General features: G+C 46.0%; 2 protein-coding genes across 2 annotated transcripts in view; one reads left to right on the top strand and one right to left on the bottom strand.

Moving 5' to 3' along the window:
• Abcd3 (ATP binding cassette subfamily D member Pmp70) overlaps positions 1–17,833 on the top strand; it is a 34,691-nt gene extending 16,858 nt beyond the window's left edge. Inside the window, exons 11-16 of the mRNA XM_050167504.3 lie at positions 2,570–2,664; positions 4,349–4,490; positions 5,720–5,821; positions 9,740–9,913; positions 11,261–11,422; positions 17,649–17,833. Coding sequence (XP_050023461.1) covers positions 2,570–2,664; positions 4,349–4,490; positions 5,720–5,821; positions 9,740–9,913; positions 11,261–11,422; positions 17,649–17,726 — 753 coding nt within the window. The 3' untranslated portion in view covers positions 17,727–17,833. The remainder of the gene's footprint in view (positions 1–2,569; positions 2,665–4,348; positions 4,491–5,719; positions 5,822–9,739; positions 9,914–11,260; positions 11,423–17,648) is intronic.
• On the bottom strand, positions 17,831–19,453 carry Calr (calreticulin). Its single transcript, XM_050167511.3, has 2 exons — positions 19,306–19,453; positions 17,831–19,159 (listed from the first exon to the last, which is right to left on the bottom strand). The coding sequence occupies exons 1-2, from the start codon at positions 19,391–19,393 to the stop codon at positions 18,015–18,017; spliced, it is 1,233 nt and encodes a 410-aa protein (XP_050023468.1). The 5' UTR covers positions 19,394–19,453; the 3' UTR covers positions 17,831–18,014.
• Positions 19,454–20,830: the final 1,377 nt, after the last annotated feature.

Here is a 20,830-nt window from a genome sequence, read left to right as displayed (position 1 = left end):
TTTCTCACCCTCTAATCTTCCCGTGTCTTGCGTTGCATTTGAACACGGTGGTCGCATCAATTTAGCGGTGCAATGGCAAATTCGCTCTTGCACGTTGTTACAAATACGATAAATCTATACTCGCAGTTAAGCCTGTCAAGCCCCACTTGTGCTTCTGCCCCGAAATACTGGAAGTATGCTACAGTCAGCCCTGATAGAAGTGTCTCGACGTGATTGTGGTTATTGCCCCGGTTCCTAAAGTCATCTTCGCCACAATACAGCCCTGTTATACGGTTAAGCATATTAGGGGTGGAAAAGGGCTGCTGTTACGGAATGTGGTGCGTGTCCCTTAAATGCGTGCATGCACCACCTCTGGTCACATTGTGAGCGCTGAGACAACTAATAACTGTAGTGGCAGCAATTCAAGCTCTTTCTGATGTTGCAGCGGCGATTTGGGGCCTTCCTTACATTTTTCCGTCCATTATATATATATTTTTTTTCACGGTTCCTTGCAAGACGTATCGATGGGGTGCTGCTGAATAATTGCAAATACTCTAACAATGCAATTTCATATAAGCATTTCGTCTTCACATCCAGGGATCTGTGTTTTGCTTCAGAATATTACCACGGCTCGTAAGTGCCCTTCTACTGACAGACAAATATGCTTCGCATTGCGTAGCACTCAACCAGAGTTGTGGCTGCCTCGTTTTTTTGTGATGTGTGCCGTCTGAAGCAGCTTAGTGCAGGGGCCTGAAATTTATGTGAAGTTTCGGACTGCAAACGTTGTACACAGCTGTGCCTGTACCGTGGTGCTTTCCAGAAACTGGGCAACGTGCAAACTTTTTGGCGACATAAGAACTGTAAGTGTAGCCTAAGTTGCAGGAAGGCAACAGGGACTTGGATGTGCGAGCTTGATGGGCTGCATATCTCAGATTACTGGCTTATTAGTTTTCGTGCACAAGGTCACGGGTTTGTAATGCAGCACATGGGGGTTGCATTCCTGTAACGAAAGAAAGCAAAAATGCTTGTGTATTGAGTGCACATTTGGCTGAAATGAACTGAGAGCACTTTACACGAAGGGCCAGGACTTTCGATGGCTGGAACCATTCTAAAATATTGCAGTTATAATGTGAAGGACCGGTTGTGACTTTTTAGCCTTAAGCTGGAAGTAAACGTCAACGTCAACTGACAATTCATAATGCACATGTCCTTGGGCTTAGGATAGGACCTCTTAGCATAGCACAACTGGACTATCTGAGTATGTGCCAGGGACCATGCATGCATTTATCACAATGTTTGAGGAAATGGAAAAAGTACAGCCACTGTAGCCGCGTGCATTGCATCCGAGGTAATGCTCTACACTTTCTTCATGGTGCAGAAGGCACTGCACAAATTATTTCTGAGTTGCATGAATGAATGAATTCTGATGTTTTATGTCCCAAAACCACAATTTGATTATGAGACACCCCATATTAATTTTTACCACCAGGGGATGTTTAACGACCCCTCAGTGCATGGGACACAGGCATTCTTGCATTTCGCCCTCATAGAAATGTGGCTGCCGCGGCCGGGATTTGATCCTGCAACCTTGTGCTTAGCAACGCAACACCACAGTGGAAGTGATAGAATTATGCTCTGTGTTGCCAAGGAAAAGGCATTGTCACTGAAAACAGAGCTTTGATGAGCGAGAAAAGTCATGTGACCGTAAGGCAACGTTGGCACTGCCCATGTAAAAATATGGGACCAGCTCCCCTGACTTCACATGTCCGGTTACCTGGCCAATTACTGATAATAAAGAGGTTAATTATGTTACTATACAGCCCCCATAAAAGTCAGCTTAGCCAATTATATTGAAGTTTTTCTACAGGATACCTTGATACTAAACACTGCTCTGTCACTGTCATTTGTGGGACTTTGGTGCCTTCTCTGTGTGGTCATCTGACTCAAAGCAGTCGGTAGAGGAACAGAGCATGACTTCTGAGGCCTTCTAAAGAAACATAAGGGACTATATTCGTTGCAGGTGGCTTGAACTGCTGATCATGCGACTGCTTCAATTGCAGTTTTCTCTGCAATTAATATTAAACCAAACACGCATGTGCAAGCACATGTTTCGGAAGAACTAAATGTTGGGCTGGTTGGTCCCGTTCTGTGTGTCTTTGTCTAATTTGATTCACGCTTAGTTTTCCAGTCAACAAGTACATGTGTTTGTCTGGTTCTGTGTTTCTACTTATGTCTACAAGTTGGCTACCTGTACAACTTGGAAACATCGAACTCTTTCTGAATGGGTAATCTGGTAGTATAAATTGACTCAATACATGTCATTAGTGTAGCCTTAAGCACACTGGTGGTGCATTTAAACCATTCATTCAAACTCATTCATTCAAACGTGTGACATTGCCCTTAACAGACCGATGGCCAATCCTTTTATTCTTTCTGTGCAAGCTCACTTGACAACATTGTGAAAGCTACATGAACTGCTTTTGCAATGACCAATGCATGAAGCTGGTTTGCTGTTCCAGCCAATGGTCTTCACCTTTCTTGCAAACGGAGCTGGTGCATCGGTGCTTGAACATGCTCCCCGTGCTCGCAGGAACGCGGCGAAGCCGGTGACACGTCAAAGCCTCGCCGTCGCATGGAGCTGGTGCCAGGAGCAGGCCGCATCGTCACACGCGACAACATAATTCGGTGAGCACTGGTCGCGGTTTCTTCCCTGTTCCCTGCCTGCCTTTGGGTTGACAGAGGAGGGACGTCGTAATGGTTGACAGTCTGCGAGCTTGTCATTTTTCTATTCCGCTCTTTTTTACGCTCTTAGCAAGCGCGCTAGAAGAAGCGTCATCATCAGCCTAAACAGGATGATGTAATGCAGTGTATGTAAACAAATGCACTGCAGGACGATGGCCTCTCCAGCAATGCCCAACTACCCCCTGCCTACCTGTCTCACATCCCCAAGCCTCTCCAATCTTGCAATTAGAAGGAACAAAAGCTGACGTAAATTATAGATTGCATCTTTGGCATCACGAGTAAGAAAGATTCGTGCTGCGAGACAAGTGTAGAAGCAAAAGGCGGGCAGCAAGGTCATGCTGAAATTTCTAAGCTGACTGCCCGTGATTCTGTGATTATTTAATTGTTGGCAGAATGGAATCACATTTCATTAGAAATTTAACAGAAGCTCAACTCTAAGACCTTTATGAGACTCTTTTCTGCAGCCCCGAGACACCACAATACATTAACATTCAGGATGCCTTACACTTCCGTCTTTGGTAGAGAGAAGATTAACATTCATTTCCTCTGCTAACAAGCCCTCCTCTCACTCCAATCGAATGAAAAGGGACCCCTCAGACAACAATTCCACCTGTGCACATTAAAGAAGTGCTTCGCTTTATTGAGTCACCATTTAACAGCTGTGTGCATAGGGTGGGAAGCGTTATTAAAGAAATTGACATCGGAGTCCCAACGCACTCAAATGGGCATGAACAGCAGAAGCTTGAGCGCATTTTCTTTGTTGTATTGCTTAGCGTGCAACCAGCTATCATAAGTCATAATGCAGAACTTAACATAAGTGCAACAGTAAAGTGATAACAATGGCTACTCGAGGTGCTTTAAAGCTACCGCTTCTGATGTGCTTGGGCACTTGACGGGTGTGGATGCGCTGGATGTCAAAAGCCAGTACTGTGCTGTGTCTTGGCACTTCCGCGCTGTCCTTGAGCTTGTGAACACGTTGGCTTCATCATTTGCTTGTTGATTAACAAAGCATTAGGGCAAATATCTCTATACATAGGTTAGCCTGACAAGTAAGTGAAGCCTGCTGGCGAAAGACGGATGCGTTTGCACTGTATCAGACACTTTTTATCTCGGTGCCTTTGTTGCAGTCAGCGCAGGTCTGAAAGAGCGCTTCCCATTTCAGATAGTGACATCGAAGTGCCAAAATGGTGAAGTGTGAGGGTTTATGACAGTCCTTTTAGTCACACACATCACAGCTTGTTCTCTAGAATCTCGTGAAGTGAGAAACTTGATGTTGTTGACGCATTTATTATATGAACCAGAATTTGTGTTGTCCCCAATCCAGCTCTGTTCCAGCTCTGTTCTAAGACGAAGTGACCATCATATGGCAGGACTTCTTTTTCAGTCAGATAATGTACGAGAGCAGTGGTTTGAGATATCTAAGTGACCATGTTGTATGTCACAAATGGAGATATAACTGTTGCGAAACATGTCTTGTGCTGCACTGAAACTATGTTGAACAGTGAACGCTGGTGCCCGTCATTCCTCTCGTGAAGTCAGGCTCACCGATTGTTACGAGCATAGAGCCTTTGCAGCCAGCTGTGTTAGAAATTTGACTCTCACCGTGCTTGCTTGCTTGTTGACGCAGTTTCCAGAATGTGCCGCTGGTAACGCCCAATGGAGACGTGCTGGTTGACAACCTCTCCATTGAGGTCAGGTCTGGAGTCAACGTGCTCGTCTGCGGCCCCAATGGCTGCGGAAAGAGCTCCCTCTTCCGAATTCTTGGAGAGGTGAGCATTTTTTTTTAAATGTTACGCGAAGACAATTCACGTTGTTGTCAGTGGTTGCTCATGCATGTTTGCAGTGTTCACATCACACTGCCTCGCCATCCCGCTTTGATCTGTCGCACATAAGTTGATAGGTACACAACTGCAAATTGGAATGGATACTCGAATGCCCATTCATTGTTTAATGTTTTTACCCAGATTGAGTTCTGGGCATTACAGTGGTAGGAATAGCACAATATATACTCAAAATTTGCACAGCACACGACATCATGGGCAAAGAAATCTTTTAAAAAATGGCAAGTTTGACTAACATCAAGAAAACAATAGTAGTAATTCGATGCCGGCATGTAATATTACGTGGCAGTGCACTTCAAGAAATTCACTAGATATAAAAACTAAGGACCCAAAAGAAGGTAACAAACATCGAAGTCTGTAGGATTTAACAGTGATTGTAAAAAGTACTCAAGCTTTTCTGGGAACAGCATAGGATCTATCTCATAATTTATGTTTTAGTGAAATGGAATGGTCACTTATATAGGAATACCGTTAAAAGATCTATTTTTCTCGCATGTGACTTTGTGATTACAGCCACCATGCTATCTATAAGCACCATCCTTTGAAAGGCAGCTATCCCTCTAAAAAACAAGAAACAGTCCCACGAAACTCGCCCACAAATTTGCAGTCAGTCCAGACATTCCAAAAAAGACTTTCGACACAGAATTACGCAGACATCATGAGAACAAAAAAACAGAGATGGCACTCTGTGTTTTTGTTTCTATGATTTCTGTGTAATTCTGCGGTGAAAACTTGCCATGGATTTGCAATTCCAACTCTTCCAAATAAGTGCCTTGTTAGGCCACGCAAGCCAACACTGTGAAATCAGGAAGTTGCTTTTTGTCGCGCCTCAGCAACACATGCGGTCAGGTAGCACCAGCATTGAAGTGCTCGCGCCACCTCTCGTCGTGCTGTGCAACTATGCGTGCGTGTTGTGCGGGGAAGTCGAACGTCAGGACATGCGAGAGTCGTGCAGAGAAGAGAATGATCAGGGGACGACACGAGGGAGTTCAGCGTCTCCACAGTGTACAGGAGCATTAGTGGGGAATAAATCAGTATGAGCGAAATTGTACACGTGCGTCGGTTTCTTGCCGTTTCACCGAGTGCCTGTGCGTTGGAGCAGAAAGTGCAAAGCCAACACTCCTTTGAGACACGTGTGTTGTACCGTTACCGTGCAGTTGTGGCCCTTGTTTGGAGGCACGCTCGTGAAGCCAGCCAAGGAGAAGCTGTTCTACATTCCCCAGCGGCCTTACATGACGCTCGGAACACTCAGGGATCAGGTGAGCAGTTTGCCGTGCTCGCGAGGTTGCAGGTTTAAGCCTTTGGCTGCATCAGCAGCTGCAGTCTGATGGGGGCGGAATGAAAAAAATTATGGTGCGCCAAGAAACCCTGGTGTTCAGAATTATTCTGGAGTGCCTTCGCTGTGGCATCTCTCGTAGCCAAACTGCAGCCTTTTGAGGTTGAAAATGGCATAATTTGTTCTTGATTTAGTGTACTATACTTGCCATGTCGTGGCTAGGAGGTGTGTGGGGAGAGCAACTTTTACATCGGGTTTCAGCGTAAGGTTCAGGGTTCAGGTATTCTACAGAACAGCAGCCTCTTGGGCTATTTAGCCTGCCGTATAAATGTTTTAGTCCTCATTTTGTGTTTGGCTTGCTTCTGTTGCGCTAATGGATGATTAATTGTCCACCTGACCCTTTGCTTAGTTTTTTTGTGCGCAGTTTTATGGTGACATTTGTTTCATGTTCTTCCTTGGCTTATATTTATGTAGTAGGGTTATTGTAATCAACGCTAGCTGCCCAGTTTAGTGCATATGTGTACTTAGTGCCAGAGGCTTCGCATATATTGAAGGGACAGTCAACTGCTCAGAACATTAATCGAGATAACCCCGCTGATGGAAAGATTGCCTATCAGATTGGTGAAAACGGGCCATGTATTCGTCACTAAACATGGATTTGTATTTTTAGTTCTCCACTAAAAGTTGCGAAAAAGGACCTTTGGTGCCCCCACAGCAAAAACATAAAGATGCATAAGCGGCCTATCACGTGGTCCTCTGTTAGTATACGCAGTTCTTGGTCTTTTTATTAGCATTGAAATTCAGTATGCTTTTTTCTTGTTTTAATTCTTTTCTGACTTACATTGTGCAGATAGGCCTTCGTTTGTAGTGAGAAGAAAAGTGGCACTGCCTTCGCCTTCGTTTTAGATGAGTTGGCTTGATTCGTCTATAGACAGAATAACGACGTCAGGGAAAAAGGCGGTACAAATATAAGGAATGTCTGTACAACAATGCAAACTTATTGTACCAGCTTTCAATTTGAAAAGTCTTTGAAAAGTTCAAAATGTAGGTGGTCAACCACAGGTGCACTCAGTGTTGTGAAAACAGGACAATGGGTGGCTTTGACAATTTGCTAGATGGTCTATCGGCACTACTCTCACTTCTCAGCATTGCTCGAGGAGGGACTCTTTGTTTTTTAGAGGCTGCTCAAATCGAAAAGTTCTGCTTACAAAATATCCACACGCTTTTGGAAGTAACCGCTGCAGGTGTAAACACTACCAAGGGTGAGCTTTGTGTTGTGCCGTAAAAAACTAGGTCCTTGAAAACCGCTTGTCAGTCCCTTTAACACGCAAGGTTATTAGAAAGGAATAATAGGTTTGTTGTAGAAAACGTAAGGTTCCAGTAATATACCTCAGCTGTCGCTTTGACTGTTACATAAATTCATGCAGGAATGCATGAATTCATTGCTGTGGCATTTATCTGCGCATTTAGTCCATACCTTGGGAGCAAGAACATTCAGTCACGAAAGTTGACAAGACATGGTATTTGCAAAAAAGCTCAATTCCTTTCTGAGCCTGGCCACGTAACATATTATCCGGTGTATAAGTCAGACCCTTGTATAAGATTCACCCCCTACTTTTCGCGACTTTCGAATAAAGAATTGGTATGTAGGACGCCCCTGTGTTTAAGATGCACTTATTTTAATTCGATTGGCATGATGAAAAGTGATTACGCTTGCTTGTAACGCATGACAGTAAACTTCCGTAAAAGAAATATTTACAAGCTGCAAATTCTATCGGAATAAAGCTTGAACCAACACTCCTTTTAAGTACTGGACACCAGCATATACTGCACTTCACTCGACGCCGTCGAAAGCCTCGTCCTCCGACACTGTGATAACGTTCAGCCACTTGGCTGACAGCATAGCTCAGTTACTGTCATTGGTCAGTAAATAGCTTTTACCTGATGTTGTAGGCATGTTCAAGCATGTCACTGCCTCTGCGGTGTGGCGTGCTTGGGTCAACCACACCAGTGACAATCACATCATGCCTAAACGTACACATAGAAAAGCAAAATGGCTATTGGAAGCCAAAAGCACTGTGACTACTACCGGACTGCCACTACTTCTTTTGTCAGGTGACTGATGATGAGGAAACAAACTTGTGCTTTCTTTTTTTTTTTCAGCGGGTAGATTGTGTGTCGCAACGTAACAGTGAAAAATTGTGGTGCCTTTTTCTTATATATTGCATCAAATTAGTTGGTTTAACCATTTCTTTCGGGAAAACTAAACTATACAGCAAACTACCGTAGTACGTGTGACCTCTAATCACAGAGTCTGCACTATGTCACAGAGACTACTGATGCCGCCGCGCTTTCTACACGACGAGCCCTAGGAGCGGACATCTGTCATCACAGTTGCTTCCCTGTGGAAACAAAATTCGATTTTTTTCAGAATGCTGCCCAGCACAAGGATTCTTGCCCTCGTGGAAAACAAAAAGCGCGCATATTGGTCGCGCCAGTGCGCATGGTCTTACGCATATACAATCGAACCTCAGTGTAACAGAGTTGTACTGGCAGAAAAAAACCTACTAATTAAATCACAAATTTCGTTAATTTGAGGTTTAAAGGTTTCAGCAGTAAAAATCATTTCAGAAATTCCCAGAATATTTCAGTGCATAGCATCTAGTCGGTAAGCGCTTATAAACAAATCACAAGAAGGTTGAGCCACAATATCGCAGTCATAAGTTCCAGCCCGTGCGGTCATATTGCACCAAGAGCTATGCATCGGTGTGGCTCGTGACACCCAAGATTTGCATGTATTGTGACTTGTGTCACCATAAATCTTGAACGCCATGTCTGGCCATGCTTTGTTCCCGTAGCCATCGTCAGATGGCTCCCACAAATTAAAAACAAAAGTGTAGAAACATACGGATATTTGTCCTGAGAAAAAAATAACTCGCAGTTTTGCCAGAAAGGTGGAAGGTGATGACGATAGCAAAGGGACAACGTCACGAATGAAGGTTCGTGTCACGAAATTACTTCATTAAATATGCAATTTTCAATGGAACTAAGATCGGGCAAGGAAGATAGTTTTTCTTATTCCAAATTTTATTAAGTTGAGGTTCCTTATATTGAGGTTTGACTGTACGAGTCACACTGTTGTATAAGACGCAACGAGTCGCACTGTTGTATAAGATGCAACGACGAAAATTTCGGTGCTTTATACACCAGAAAATACAGAACTTCAAGGTCTAATTTGCAGTCTGGTAGTCTTTGCAACTTACATGGTGATCCATTGAATTAGAAGTGCCATGCCTTAACAAAGCAGCACTTCACATTTGCCATGGAGCCCATGTTCCGTAAACTGGTGGCCAACTGTGCACGCTTAGAAATTATGGCAGCCAGTGTGCATTTAGTGAGTAAGAAAGGCTGAACAGGGTTACCCACCAACGCCAAGTAAATTAATAACTGCCAGCGTATACCGTTGTCTTGTTCCTGCACCACTGATTGGTTCAGCAGCTTTGCGATTGCGGTCACGAAGCCGAAGAATAAGCAGCATTACAAAATTGGTCATATTTAAACAAAAGCAACCATTTGTGGCCAGCTTGGTCACAGAACTTCTGCAACTCATTCGTGTGAATGCCACCTTAGAGACAACAACAGGCAGGGACAGTGACATACGAGACTTAGGATGACCCGGCTAGAAACAGGTGGAGATGCTATTTTACAGATATCAGCAGAGTTAGAGTTGAAGCCTCAGCAGACGGTAATTTTTGATACGGCAAGTGCATCTTGCACCGAGTGATAGCTTGATATCAGTGATAACGCGGTGAAAAACTGACACCAGCACAAAATATGAAAGAATGTAGGCGTTACAACATCCACCTACCACTGTTGTCTCCGTGTCGACATGTGCGTGCAGGTGATCTACCCAGACAGTCACCTGGAGATGCTGCGGCGGGGGGTGACAGACGAGCAGCTGGCGCGGTTCCTGCACCTGGTGCAGCTGGACTACGTGCTGGAGCGAGAGCGGGGCTGGGACACCATCCAGGACTGGATGGACATTCTCAGCGGCGGCGAGAAGCAACGCATTGCGGTCAGTACCCGAGAACCCGCCAACTTTGATCCCGACTGGCGCGTCCCTTGTAATTCCTTTGCACAGCTGTGGAGCACCTTGGGTGATCACCTCTCATAGGTGGGCCTTGTAAGAAGCCCACTTACGAAAGATGAACTCATTTAGCCGGGAATAACTGGAGTCTGAGCCAACTAGTGTAAATTCGTCGTGGCCGCAACCGTGCCCACGTGATTGAGTGTTCGCCTCAGCTGCAAGAGGGAAGTGTGTTCAAAACCATGCTGCCTCTGGTTACCCACTTGTTATACAAGTGGGCACAGGCGCCCGACGGCCCGGCACTCTTCAAGAGGGTCGAACAGTCTTGGAAAAGAAGGCCGCACCATGCAAATCTCGTCAGACCTTGAGGGCACAGCAAGACCCTGTAGAAGTGGGGTCTGAGTCGCTCCAACGGCCCATCGATCAAGAAATTTGATCCCGATTTCGCTCGGTCTTTATCAACAGTGCCCTGGTCACACCTGGCGCTTTCGATTACAATTAAGCTCGATCGAGGCCGCACTTCTTGATCGCGATTGGCTTCCTTCTGCACCTTGTGCAGGGGAGCCAATCACGATGGATAGATAAATTAGATTCTGATTGAGCTCAATCTCAATCAAATCTGCCCAGTGTGACACGCAGTTTTAGGTGCAAAGCAGAACACAATAACAAGATAACCGACACGAGCACTTCATTTAGCAAACAATAATATTAGCCTTGTCTGTATATATCAAGCTGGTGCCTTGAATTTGCGCTAACTATAGCTATGGGCTCATTTGGCCACTGATTTCTGTCATTTGTTCACGTACCAAGAAAATTACGAGCAATAACAGTTGTTTGGAATGTCAAAAATAACTTGCAATGGGAGTGTTACTGGCTAGATGTCGCGTAAATTGAGTAACATGCATGCTCAAAAGTGCTCATTTATTGAAGCCCTGGAAATTGCATGATAAAATGAATTAGTTGTGAATGTAATACTCAACTGCCCTAGAAGACTGTTGCGAGGCTAGCAATCAACAGAATTGAGCCACAAACGGCAATAACAGAAGCAGCAGCGCTTGTTTTTAACAAAGCCATGTAAAATCTTGGAAAATAGAAATGCGTAATTCCAACAGAAGTTGAACAGCACCATAAGATTTTCCTGTAATAATCTTAATGGGAGACTCCGCGGTGCTAGAACAAGATGATAGGCAACCAAGGGCCGCTTGCTTGGGGTATTTGCGTATTTATGCTGCATCTGGCCCCGGGAGTGTTGGCCAGTGCCAGTTGCGGTAATTTCCTTCCATGTTGAACAATTACACTTTGTACTGAGCTCGGAGGCTTGCGAATGCTGCGCAGATGGCCAGGCTGTTCTACCGGCAGCCCCAATTCGCCATCCTCGACGAGTGCACAAGCGCGGTGAGCGTCGATGTCGAGGGCTCCATGTACCAGTACTGCCGACAAGCTGGCATCACCCTCTTCACGGTGTCGCACCGCAAGTCGTTGTGGAAGTACCATGAGGTAGGTCATGAGGAAGTGGTAAAAACTTGACTGCTTGGTTCACTACTGTCGTCTGCACCTCCTGCACTGGGCTTTTCTTTGTTTTTGTCTAAATTAGAGGCATCAGATTGACTATAGGCTTTGGCCACATACATGTGGTACATGGTTTACCAAAGGCCACGCCATCATGCATTCAAAGAGGGGGATATTCTGGGAGCCCTTGCTTAGGTGATCTGGCTTCCGCATTGACTGGCATGCTGGCTGCAGCAAGTGGACTTAAAGGCTTACGGAGTGCATGGTGGTACTAATTAGTACAGACCCGCTCACTGCTGTGTAGAGCACGCGAGCGGCCTGCTCCAGCAAAATTAAGGCACCCATAAAGCATCAGCACTCACAAAAAGCGACGTTCGCAGTCTGCACATTGGTGTGTCCAAGCATGCACCTGGGCTTTCAATGTCGAAAGCAACAGGCTCCGCCAACCATCGTCCGCAAACAGCAGAACTGCCTGCTTATATGCTCTTCACAGCATTGAACTGGTCTGTAGTTAGAAGCGCCACCTACGTGGAACCTTGCATACGTATGGCAGGTATGCGTAGTTCCCACAAAAGAATTCTGAGGGCCACATGTGTGCATTTATGACCCTTTGTTTAAACTAGCAGCTCTTAAATACATAGGGTGGTTTAGTTAATGAACGACTTTTGTCACTCCTATAATGATATCATTGCACAATTACTAAATTACCTCGTCTGTCTCTTTCCCCCCATTGTGGCACCAAACAATGGAAGTGAAATGTTCGTTGTCTTGGCAACCAATTGACCTGCGTCTAAATTGATTGCATATTTGAAATTAGCCCAAAAGAACCGAACAGGAATGTAAAGTTTTGTTAACGTTGATAAAAAAAGACAATGAAAATGGTTTCGAAATCAGCGTCTCTCCTTAACAGCTTCTTCACATAGGTAACAAGGCCACAACTCTGCGAACCTGAGTAAAGCAGGAAACAGTGCTGAATAAAATGCCTTCTTGGAATAGGCGTGTCGCGTTTTTGTTGCAGACATATTGCCATGAGTTTACAGGTGCAGAGAGACAGTACTCGCGAATGAATCTGCCTCTGTCTTGGCACTATGGCCTTGGCTTCACACAAAGTTTCCATCACCATTTCTATCCACCTCCTGTCTGTCAATTACAATTGTTGTTTTTACATTGTGGGAATGGGTTTGGGCACACTGCACGCAAATGCGGCAACCGGAGGTGCACAATGATTGCTGCAGTAGGGTTTGTTGATGCAAGTATGGTGCATTGAACCCTTATAAAAGAGATTATGGGAGTTCTTTTGTATTTCTATTCAGTTTCTGTTGCACTCACTAAACTTTTCTGTGTAAATGGACTTGAATGTCATGTATTATCTTTGTGAAGGAAGGCTCAGGAGTCGGATGTTTAGCCTAAGCGAGTTTACTGACCCAGAAGTACGCCACAACACAACAATAACAGCTCGAGCTCTACACGTCTCTACATCAGTCGACTGTGCATAACCGCCGAACTGGGCTAACCAGGTAGCAATTCACTGGGCACAAGAAGTCACTGGAGCAAAGTATCTCTCCATTCTCTTGGAAGTGGCATTCGCATGGCAGAGAAATCAGACAGTTTTCTTTGAGGATCGATCATCACACTACACACGTCGTGCCATTGCAAGGCACTCACAGTGTTGTAGACATCAGCATGGATGTCAGATGTTTTGTTTAAGGAGAGAAAAAGAATTCGGTTGAAGGAAGACAGAGAGGTCGACCTCACGTAGTGTACTCTAGCCTGCTACCGCGGACAGAGGGACGGGGACGTAAGGGCTGGAAGAGAAATGCACAATGGTGAAGGCAAGCTCAGCGTTGTGACAGTTATCAAGAAAGTTCGTAAGAGCCATTCAGAAATGTCATCCGTCTTCGAGAGCTTGGCTGGGGTAAGTAATCCAGTTGAAACAGCCTCACAAGAAATGCACAATGAAGGTGCGGGTGTGTGGCCTTCTCCTGCCTGAGCAGCGCAGGTGTCAAGACAGGTCTTTACATTATGTAAAGAGCAGCGATAAATGACTCTAGTGCAGCTAGGACATGCATGATGCACTTAGTGGCCGGAGTATGGAGACGGCAGGAAACCATGCACATTGATTCTAGCAGGTGCTTCGGCGTTGGCTCGACGCTTTCCTTGTCATTTTTTTCTGCTCCTTGCTCGCCTATAGGATCAGTGGCTTTACTAACCCTAGCATCCACTTCTGGACGTCGAGGAACACTATGCGTCATGCTCGTGGGTCTAGAGGGCAGCAAAGGCCACTCCGTGTGTGTGTGTGTGTATGCCAGCCAGGGGTGACGAATATTTGCACTGTGCTCGCAGCAACCCTGAATTTGCAGTAGGCACATTTACCGTCCTCGGTGCCAATACAGGCAGAGGTAGTCATGGCACCATTTCGAATTTCAAGTTCCAGTCATTGGTGTGCCTGTAATTTTGTGTTGGGACATTGATGTAGTGAGAGCCGCTGCAGTGACCATGGCATTATACCGCTGTGCACAAGGTCATGGGTTCGATCCCTGGCCACATTACAGAGGGTCGCGATACAAAAACGCTTATGTACTTATGTTTCGGTGTGTGTTAAAGAACCCCAGGTGGTCGAAGTTAACTGGAGTGCCCCACTACAGTGTCCCTTCTGACCGGCTGCAGTTTCAGGATGTTAAACCACTGAATGTGATTTGATTTTGATGTGTGGCAAATGACTTCTGTAGAAGCCTGCCAGTTGCAGTACTAAGCCAGAAAGGAAACCCAGGCAGGTTTCCTTTTTAGCTTTGTGCTCCGCTTGTGTGGATTACAGTGTTTATATTTCGCAATTTTGATGCAGTGCAAACTTAACTGCGGCTTCAGAATAACACTTGAGCAAAGCTGTAGCTATGTGTCTTTACATTATGCAGAGTCGTTACTTGCATTTAGCTTTGAGCTGTCGTTTTGCCATTTCAGATTGGCTTTGGCTTATTTTATGCCGTAGCATCCGACTCTGCTATTGAAAGGCTCCATTCATGTTCTTATGGTTACCCTAGAAGACAGGCTTCACCCCTTGACACCTTCTTTTGCTTTGAACATGAAGCATCACTGTGGTGAAGTTTCACAAAACCGTGGAGCTTGCGTCTCTCACGGTACTTAGAACTGAGACTCTACAGCTAAACTGAAAAGCATTGCCTCATGTGTTCCCAGGACTTCATTTTGCTGTTTTCTGTGAAACCCAGACTTGACCATTGAGCTCACCTGGAAAACTTGTAAACTAACCATATTTGCACACAACTATGAGGAGAGAGCCTGCTCACTTCTCTGAATCACCATTCTGGGAGATGACCTTGCCTTATTTCTCGGGCTGATAGTTCTAGCCATGGTGATGCCCCAGTAGTGTGGCATTGCTTTGTGTCACGATGAAGACGACCGTAACACCTCAGCCGCTGCCCTGTGCTCCTGCTCATCCTAGCTGCAGTGCTATGTCAACTTGCCCATCTTTGTAAAAATACTTTTTTTTTTTTGTAAGTGCATATTTGTCTTGTAACATTTGGAGGAGGTTAGGGGTACCAGTCCCAGTACCCCTCACATGGTAAGTTTCTGTGCTACAGTGCAGAAATAATCCACAAAAAAAAAAGACGTTTCATTTCTGTGCATTACACTATAAGCTGTTGTGAGTTTTCGAGACTGCATTGCCATTCTTTTTTATAACTTCACCCTACACATTGTACAGCAACAAAATCAATGCTTATGCATGAGTACTGCACGAGGTTTCAAGTGAATAGCCAAATGTAATCCAATAAAAATACTTTCTGTACTCAGCTTACCTCATTTAATATGCAAAGTGGAATTATTAGCTTGAAGGGTCTAAAAAAGAAAGCACATCACCCACCATTTTGTGTCTTGCACAAAAGGGTGGTGCAATTCATTTTCATCATGTTGCGTTTACGCCTACCTGCATTGAGTGCAGCCTGGTGTGGGCAAGTCCAAAAGGTGGAACAAGTTGTTATGTCTTAATTTCCGGTTTTTATTTCACTGTAAGTGCAGTTAGCTTCAGGCAAAATTGAACTAATTGCTGGTAGGTATTTTTGATTCCTTTCACCCTTCTAATGCGCCATTGCCTGCTCTACTTACTGCCTCAAAAAGCCTTGTTGAAGTGCCAAAAATTGTGGCATGCCACATGTGCACACTCCACTGTTTTCGCCAAGCCTAATGACGTAACTAGAAATTATTTACAATTTGGATGGGTCAGGCAGAGTAGCAGAGCCATTTTTTTGCCATTCTGGCACATTTTCAAGTCACGAAATATCCAGGCTTGTATGTTTTTACTGAATACACCATCCAGCTGTCACCAGTTTTTGGCGTTGACGTACAGTCCCGTCGAACATGCCAAATATATTGAACCTCAAGCTATTTGCTCTACTAGTAACGCAACCAGTGTAAACTGGGCACATGGCTAGGCTTGCATGTCCTTAATCTGGGGGCCTTATTTTGTAACTACCTATTTCATTTTTCATTGGTCTCGCCATCGGCCCGAATGCCACCGTTGTCACTGTAATTGGCCATGCAGTGTGGCAAGTGATAAAAGGGAAGAATAAATACAACATTGCAAAGTACTGGCCCCGATGACCGGTCCTCAGTCGTCCAACGCTCTGCTGAGCTGCTAGACCCAAAGTTTTGCTAACATGTAGACATACGTAAAATTGGTCTTTAGTGCCTCAAGCTTCGTGGGAAAAGGATGACATATTTATGGTGGTAAGAACCACTCAAAGCAATGGAACGAAAAGTGTTAGGCGTAATGTTAAGATGCAGGAAGAGAGCAGTGTGGATCACTGCGCAAACAGGGATAACCAATATTCTAGTTGACATTATGAGGGTGAAAGAAAATGGAGCTGGGCAGAATGGGTGCCAAGGGAAGGGAAGTGCATTTGGGGACGGCAGGAGATTTGATGGAGGTGGTGAAATTTGCAGGCGCAAGTTGGAATTGACCAGCACAAGACAAGGTTGATTGGAGATCGCTGGGAGAGGTCTTCGTCCTGTAGTGGAGATGAAAAGGGGCTGGTGATAATGATGATTTATGGAGTGCATAGCAAACATGGAGAGAAGTATTCAGAAAGCTTTGCAGGAGCCTTTTCTTTTCGTTGAATGTTTTTGAATTTATAAGTGAAGTTGCCTCTGGCATACCAAATAAGGGCACTTGAGAAGTATGAAATATGACCCTAGTCAAAAATATCATGTCTGTGCTCCTTCAGTGCCTTAACTTCTCATTATGCACTGTATTGTGGGCATAATGCAATAGTGAAATCTAAAGCATGCAGGAGGCACAATGCCAAATTGAATTACTTACGAGTTCAGTGACACTAAGCTGTTCGTCATTAAAGGGCAATGTGCGTGGTCATGACATTAAAGAACTAAGTCACGGACCTAGTGACACGTGCTCTTTCACTAAGCTAGCCCACATTTGCCGTAGCAGTTCAGGGGCAGTCTTCTTTGATTACCCAGCTTGGGAGGTCTACCTGCACGGTACTGTTGCATTCATCCAGCTGCTGGGTCTTAGCAGTACTGGCACTTAATGAACTGAGAGATGCATCAGAAATATAATTGCGACATTGCGCGTGGAGTGCACAGGGCAAGGATTTCTATTAATAAATTAACACTGGGCAAGTGTTAATTTGCACCTCTCCTTAAAACTCTCGAGATGTGCCCTTTCTAGAGCTGCACAGTACTGTTGCATTCATCGAGTGACCGGGTCTAAACTATAAATAACTGTTGGCCTGTACAGGTAGGGATGCATCACAATAACTATGGTGTTAAAGGGGCATCAGTGACCTACTGCCACATGCTGTTTTACCAAGCTAATTCAAATCAGTGAGGTGGAAACTGCATAGGAAAGAGAAAGATGTATGCAGTGAAAGGTAAGCATGGTGAAGTCATTGCCAATTGTGATAACAGCTGCAGAGGACCTCTGTACTGAACTGGTACAGTACCAATTGCAGCCAGCACTTTTACTGAGCTAGTGCATATTTGCGGTAATAGTTCTAGGCACTACTGTCTACCTATTACCCAGCTGTTGTGTAGGGGTTTGTGCCTTCACAGTACTGTTGCATTTGTCCAGCTGCTAAATCTAAACGGTACTGCTATAATCATCGCCTATTCATTATGCTCTTGACCACTAAATTGAGACGTTCAAGTTGCAATACAGTGCTTACCTTTACTTTTTGCTTTGCAGTACTGCCTTTACATGGACGGCCGAGGAAGCTACGAGTTCAAGCCCATCACCCCGGACACAAAGGAGTTTGGATCCTAGCAGATGACCGAGCCACTGAAGAGTGCCTTTTTGTTGTTTTTCATATAGCCTGTACAGTGCGTGTCGTGTAATAAAGCCAATAAATGAGACGGGTGACAAACATGTAACCAGGAGAGAGCCTGTTTTATTTTTTTATTATTAAATCAACCATTTTCTCTTGCTGCACCACAAATGGGGGAGAGGAGGAGAAAAAAAATGAGTGAAACAGCACGGGATGAGCGAGAAAAAACAAAATAATGAGAGATGCCTGTACAAAAGATTTTTTTCGAGTCCTGCCCTGCCACTTGCTCACAACTCCTCGTGCTTGTGGTCCTCGTCGTCCGGCGCGGGCGTGGTCTCCTCCTCCTTCTCGTCCTTGTCTTCCTTATCCTCGTCGTCTTCGAACTCATCCTCGTCCTTAGCGTCGTCCTCCTTCTTGCTCTTGGCCTCCTCCTCTTCCTCCTGCTTGTCCTTCATCTTTTTCTCGGCGTCCTTAAGCGCGGCCCAGGTCTCCTCGCCGTGGACGCGGGCGTACTCCTCGTCGTCGGTGATAAGCAGGTTGTCGAAGATGGTGCCGGACTTGACCTGCCACAGGTCGAAGCCCACCTTGCAGATCTCCGGGTAGTGGTACAGCTTGGGGTCCGCCGTGTACTCGGGGTTGTCGATCTCCGGGTGGACCCAGGCCCCCTTGTAGGCCGGGTTGTCGATCTGCTTGGGTTTCCACTCGCCCTTGTACTCGGGGTTGTTGATCTGCGGGGGCTCCCACTCGCCGTCCATGTCGTCGTCCCAGTCCTCGGGCTTGGTGGCGTCGGGGTCAGGGATGTACTCGGGCTTGTCCCAGTCCTCGGGCTTCTTGTCGTCCGGGTCGTCGATCTTGGCGCGGTCGTCCCAGTCCTCGGGCTTCTTGGCCTCGGGGTCCTTGATCTTCTTGGGGGGCAGGAAAGACCAGTCCTTCTCGAGCTCACCCTTCTCGACCACCTCGTTGTCGATCTTGACCTGGTAGGTGTTGTCGGGCTTGACGATCAGCGTGTACAGGTGGGTGAACACGTCGTCCTTGCAGCGGATCTCCTTGTTGATGAGGTGGTTCTTGCCCTTGTAGTTAAAGATGACGTGCACCTTCTTGGTGCCCGGCCCACAGATGTCCGGGCCGAACATGATCAGGTACGGGGACTCGCCGTGCATCTGCGTCTGGTCCAGACTGCAGTCGAACAGCTTGACGTAGCCGCCGCCGCAGTCGATGTTCTGCTCGTGCTTGACGGTGAACTGCACCACCAGCGTCTTGCCCTCGTTGGAGAAGGGCTCGAACTTGGCCGAGATGCCGTAGAACCGGGCGTCTTCGGAGGTCTGCAGTCCCTTGCTTTTCTCCTCATCGCCGTAAAACTTGCCCGCGGTGAGAACAAACTTTCCGAGGTTGTCGCCTTTCGTCGACTCGACCCACCGGTCCTTCCACGCCTCTGCAAAAGAGCGGAATCGGAGGAGGCAGGTTACACATCAGCAAACGACGTCCGACACGGATGGCGGCCCCCCACCTCCACCTCACCGCGTCAGCAGCCAGAATCCAGAGAAAAACTCCCGAAAGCGAGAAAAAAATCGCACTCACCTCCATCGTTGAACTCTTCTTTGAAGTATACGGTGGGGTCGGCCGATATTAAGCCGACCAGGGGGAGCAAAATGCAGAGAAGCCGCATTTTGAGGAACCAGTGAGCCTGTGTCGACCACGTTCAAAGACCCGGCAGCAGTACTGAGCAGCGCTAGTAAATCAAAGCCGGTTGGGCACGTGATGCTCCAGATGTATGCTTCTCATTGGTGCACGGCCGCCAGCCAATCCCGCCTCACCACGCTGTGCAGCTTGGCCCAGGGTTGATTACGCGCGGGTGGCGCAGTTTACTTGGAACGTCAGCAACAAAATAAAGAAGTATATACGTTTGTTCTGTACTCAATATTCAATGTTAAAGTACTTAAAACGCACATTTATAACAAGTTATGTACTTTCGCTTTGTTTATAAACTTTAATAACTCCGCTTTTTAAAAAAACGTAAACTTGTCTTGAGTTTTGCCTCTCCACCACTAGGGTAGAACTGCAGCCTTTGTGGTTTCTGCTACCGTCGGATGAGCTCCGGCGCCCATTACGTCGCTCGCTGACATCATCGGTCAGCATGCGTGTGCGCTCCGGTTTGGGTCTGTCGCGCGAAGTGCTGGATTTCTCTGGCGTTGACACGTGTTGTGATGTTCCCACGAGAGACCGTGTTGTGGAATGTCGCCCTAGTCACTTCGTTTGCTTCACTGTACGGCTGGTATGGCGCACGCTCCGAATGCACTGCCGCGAGTACGGACACAGGCTAGCTATAATGAATCTGTCCAGCACGGCCTGTACGGACAGTGTCAAACAGTTCGGAGAGCTGTATTGCTTTGGATTCTGCGTGTGCGTTTCACTTCAGGCGATCTTAGTCGAGAATTATCATTGGCATGCGCGTTTTCATTTTCAAAAGCCAGTCTTGATATCGTCTTTATATTGTTTCTTTTTTTTCCGGTTTCATTACCGGCCTCCGCGTTTGTTCGTTTTTACTTAGCTCCCTGGGCTCGCGTCAACGAAGTCTTCTCTCATTTTCGTCGTTTTTTGTACTCTTCTTCATCCACACTGTCAAACATCGGTGTGTACCCGTCTGCGTTTAGGCGCGTTTCATTTACAGGCTCGTTTATTCGACGCCAAGTGGATAAACCCAGTGGCGGAGATTTCTAGAAAGTCGCTCTGTGTTGAGTCGTGGCAGAACCGATCGGCGTTGTCTGCAAACAACGATTTTCTTTTTCCGTATACAATGCAAACTATATCTAATCTGCAGCAGACGTTCCTTCGAAGTACCATGCACATATCCGTCTTGCCAATGTAACGCGGTGTATAGTATGTAGTAGTTTGTGCACGCATAGGGTTTTATTGTGTACGTGGTTCAAGCAATGCAGCGTGTTGCTGTCCAATTTTATTTAATCGCTGTTGTGTAGCATACGTACGGATCTCGATATCTACACCGTCATTACGGAAAAGCCTACCAAATCGCAGGATTCTCAAGTTGTCTCCCCTGCTCAGTGGCTATATAGGAGAAAACGTTGGTCATTCACTGTTCTGTCAA

The sequence above is a fragment of the Dermacentor andersoni genome, chromosome 11, assembly GCF_023375885.2.
Source record: "Dermacentor andersoni chromosome 11, qqDerAnde1_hic_scaffold, whole genome shotgun sequence".
NCBI classification, from domain to species: Eukaryota; Metazoa; Arthropoda; class Arachnida; order Ixodida; family Ixodidae; genus Dermacentor; species Dermacentor andersoni.
This window is presented reverse-complemented; position numbering and strand designations above follow the sequence as displayed.

Coding starts and splice junctions, on each gene's coding strand:
- Calr (XM_050167511.3), bottom strand. CDS start 19,393: ATGCGGCTTCTCTGCATTTTGCTCCCCCTGGTCGGCTTAATATCGGCC. Junction 19,160..19,305: donor AGAAGAGTTCAACGATGGAG/GTGAGTGCGATT, acceptor GCTCTTTTGCAG/AGGCGTGGAAGGACCGGTGG.